The sequence below is a fragment of the Halyomorpha halys genome, unplaced genomic scaffold, assembly GCF_000696795.3.
Source record: "Halyomorpha halys isolate HHAL.00 unplaced genomic scaffold, Hhal_1.1 Scaffold1731.1, whole genome shotgun sequence".
Lineage (NCBI taxonomy): Eukaryota > Metazoa > Arthropoda > Insecta > Hemiptera > Pentatomidae > Halyomorpha > Halyomorpha halys.
The window spans coordinates 15319-19520 of NW_027110224.1; the positions used below are offsets into that span (position 1 = coordinate 15319).

The following is a 4202-nucleotide window of genomic DNA, read 5'->3' on the forward strand; positions in this document are numbered from 1 at the left end:
CCAGAGCCAGACTCTGACAATGACCTAGGAGATAGGTGTGCTTGCCCACTGACCTTACCCTGTTACATTAAATGATTCTAAATTTAATATAAAATAAACTTGAATAAACCATTGTTTATTCAAATTTATTTTATATTAAATTAAATTAAAAAGGATAAATAAAAAATATTCTTGATAAATAAACAATATAAACAGATTCTTAATTTATTAGAATGAATCCATAAACTAAATGAATATATGTAATAGTAGTTCTAAGATTACCTATCCTTTTTTTTTTCAATGTCTGGTCAACAGTGCTTACTAATTTAATGATGCTCTAATATACACCTTTATTTATTCTCCTTATTCTTAAGAATTTTTTTACTACCCTAATCTCCAGTGTAACAACATATAGATGATCTTATATATTATATAAATTAGAGTAAATTTTTTTTAACAATAAATTCTGATGTAAATGATGGTTTTTACAGGCAGACTTTGTCGCATCTTTGTTTCACTTTACAAGTTCCTTTAACTCTCTATTGCTTGGTGATACCGAACTTGGACTTTTCAGTGGCCTTGTTTTGTTATCAAGTGATCGCCCTGGCATCAGTGATGTGAAAGCTATTGAACGCCATCGAGACAAACTCATTGAAGCACTTAAGCTACAGGTATATTCAATTTGCCAAAATACTCATAATAGTAATAATTTAGGCTTAGTGAACCCTAAGGTTCGATGCTGATACTACCAATCATTCTCTACACACATCTGACCTGTGACGCCCCTCCAAACCCAAATCTATCAAATCAAACTTGACCTAATCTACCCATCTGTGTTTTAGTCTACCCTCAGACGTTTACCTGTAGGTTCAGAGTTTTTTTAACATTTTAGGGATCTGTTCATTACTAAGTCCCACAACAGTACATGCCCATCTTATTCCCTGCAATGCTATAACCTGAATTATATTTACTGGTTGCAAGTCCCTCAATTTAATGTTGTGTAGCCTTCTAAATTCTTCAATTAACTCATCCTTTTTCGGTCTAAACATTTTAAACAATGCTTTATTTTCAAAAACCATGGCTTATCAGATCGGTTAATTTTATTGTTCTTCCCTAAGTGTAAGAAGCCACATTTCACATCCATAAAGAGCAGAGGGAAGGATAATAGTAATGTAAATTTCAACTTTTAAGTTTTTGGACAGAAGGCACGAGAGGTAAACAATATCAATATTGAAAAATAACAAAAATTTCCTACCTTTAATGTTGCTTTTATTTCTTCATAAATTTTATTTTTCTAGTTACTGTAGGACCTAAATATTTAAACTTATCTACCAGTTCAAATGTATTTCCTCCTATATCTATATCTTCAAAATTGCTCTCATTTCTATTGCTAGCCATGTATTTTGATTTATGCATATTTATGTTGAGACCTAGTTCCTTACTAGAGTTTCTCAGTATAGTTGTATTTAGTTTTACAGTTTTCTTGTCCTCACCCAATAATGCCAAATCATTGGCAGCAAAGCACTAGTATTTTACCATCTAAAGTAAACCCCTTTTGGTTTGCATCACATCTTTATTAGATGTTATGATAAAGTTGGCAGTTGGTGCTGGGGAAGAAGGAGAGAATGCCGAGAGAGCGCTCCTTCGTAGAGTGTTCACAGGAACTAATTGATGCCAGCGCCAGAGAGGAAGAGTCCCGTATAGAAATAGAAAAAACCGGATGGATGAGAGTTGCTTATAATCGACTGAGGACTAATCCAGTTCCATGGAGAAAAAATGAATACTGTCAAAAGGAAAGGAAAGAGTAGCTGTCACTGAAAGGAGGCAGATAAAACCAAGAAGCAGCGGGCGCCATGAGGACAGAAAATGTCATGGGTGCAGGAAAGTGGGACACTTAGTGGCCCACTGCTCACGCACAGGGTGTTTAGAATGTGGAAATGAGGGGCACATAGCCAAACAGTGCCCATACATGTACCAAAGAAGAGATGTGGGTGGAGTGAACCAATAGAGATCAACGCCCAACGGATACGGAGAAGCAGCCGGAGGTTGAGTAGATCATTTGGTGAATCGATGGAAACATCGGGAACATCAGAGACTGAAGAAGAATTTGAAGAAACACAGAACCGAGTTAGTCAAGAGGATAGAATGGAAACAGGAGGATGGAAACAAGGAAACAAAGGTGGATGGAGGCGAGGAACTGGAGAGAGGAAGATGCGTCATCTGAAGGGGATGTCGGCAGAGGCAGTGTTCCGCACACTGTTGAATTATAATGTGAGGGAAAAGAGCTGCAGTTTGGCTATAATAAAGATAGCAGGAGTGAGGTGCCTGGTGGACAGTTCCAACACTATCATGTACCGAGAAGCCCTAGAAAAGCTGTGTAGTGGAGAGAGGACATATCAGATTTGGGAATGTCAATGTAAATTAATCACCCTGGGTGGCCCTTCTGAAGTAGAGGGAGAGGTGGAGATAGGGTTGACACGGTGGGGATTTGATAGGGAAAACTTGCAGATACATTTGGTAGGAAGTATGCCTTAGGAATACAAAGTAATTGTGGGATGTGACCTACTACAGAAGGTGGGAGCTTGGGTTAGGAATAGCAGGGAAAAATGGAAGGTTAAGTTGGGAGGAAAAAATCTACAAATGTCATTTTCAGTGGAAGAACATGGATTCTCGGGTCGGAGCAATCAGCGAAACCAAGGACTGGAGACGAAGCCTTAGAAGGGAATACGAAGATATCTTTTTTAGCACCCTGCCATCAAATTCTATAAAATGAGGAAAAAAAATAAAACCGAAATGACTGACAAGGGTGCGGGGAAGGTGTCGAATCCGCAGAGAGTTAATAAGGCAGATAGGAACCATCAGCTGGAGCAGTACCACTATGAATTAGTCCAAAACAATTATTATAATAGAAGGAAAAAAGTGGGACAAAGCATTATGAATGCAAACACCCCAAAGCAATGCCCATTAAAGATAGCTGACATTGAGAAACATTTCAGAAGCCTCTTTAAAAAAGAGAATCTCCACAAACATACGGATTATGAAAAATGCGCCCCGATGCCAAATTTGATGTCCATAGATAGTCGGGTGGTGAAGAGAGCTATTAAGTCGACATCATTGGACTCATCGCCGGGGCCGGATGATGTGTTGGTCCGCACAATTAAATACTTCGAGGTAACACACATCATTAAGTATACTGCGGAGATCATGCTGAAGGTGGGGTAGGTACTAGAACCTCTATGCCAAGGGCGCACAGTATTAGTCTACAAGGGAAAAGGAGAACCAAAAATATTTCCTCCTGGAGACCAATTACGATAAACTCGATTGTGCGCCGATTCATCAAGAAGGTTCTGGATACGGAATTGAGAAAGCAGGTCACCTTCAGCAAAAGTCAAAGGGGCCTCATAAAAGGTCTACCGGGAACAGATGTAAGCGCCAGAATCATCGACGCGATCATAAAAGAAAAGCCTTCGCTGTTCAACCTAGCCATTGATCACTTGTACAGCAAGCTCTGTGATCAGGAGTTTGCGAATAAGTTTGGGTACAATCTGAAAAGTGACCAAGAGAGTGTGGTCCTCGCAGGGTTCGCGGACGATCAGGCTGTAACGGCACGCGACAGTGGTTCTGCGGAAAGAATAATAAATAGTGTCTGGAGGCTGCTCGTAGAGATTGGCCTGGCAATAAATGCAAAGAAAAGTGTGGGTATCATAATAGACAAAGGAGAGCTGCGGTCAACAAGGCTCTCCCTTGAGAATACAGAGGTAATCCTAGGGCAAAAGCCAAGGACACCATCAAATATCTTGGAAGTACATTCTCGAGAGGGCTAGTATTTGGAGAAGAGGTGGTGACAAATATAACTAATAACCTCGATAAATTGGTGAGCTTGTGCTTGCTCAAGCCCGAACAGAAGATCAACGTTGCCAACCAATACTTGTTCCTGGGCCTTGTTTACCCTCTCCAGACTGCTCCCCTCGCAAAGATACGTCCTGCAATATTGGAGGGCATTGATATCAATATCCGTAGGAGTATCAAGGCTATCATCAGGCTCCCCACTAACACATCGTCGGTGATGCAGTACACACCCAGGAGGTATCGAGGACTGGGTCTGATCCACTGTCAATTGGAAGCTCCATTGCAGCATTGGTCCATTGCCCAGCGAGTGTTGAATGTTCCCCATGCCCTATTCTGGTCTATATTCAGTTACGAAGCCGAAATCGCAGCATGTG

General features: G+C 40.3%; 1 protein-coding gene across 2 annotated transcripts in view; it reads left to right on the forward strand.

Moving 5' to 3' along the window:
- Eip78C (Ecdysone-induced protein 78C) overlaps window positions 1-4202 on the forward strand; it is a gene marked incomplete at its 5' end in the record, with an annotated part of 46388 nt that overhangs the window by 14981 nt on the left and 27205 nt on the right. For both annotated transcript variants that reach the window (XM_014435920.2, XM_067048364.1), the window contains 1 exon segment: window positions 471-650. In XM_014435920.2, coding sequence (XP_014291406.1) covers window positions 471-650 — 180 coding nt within the window.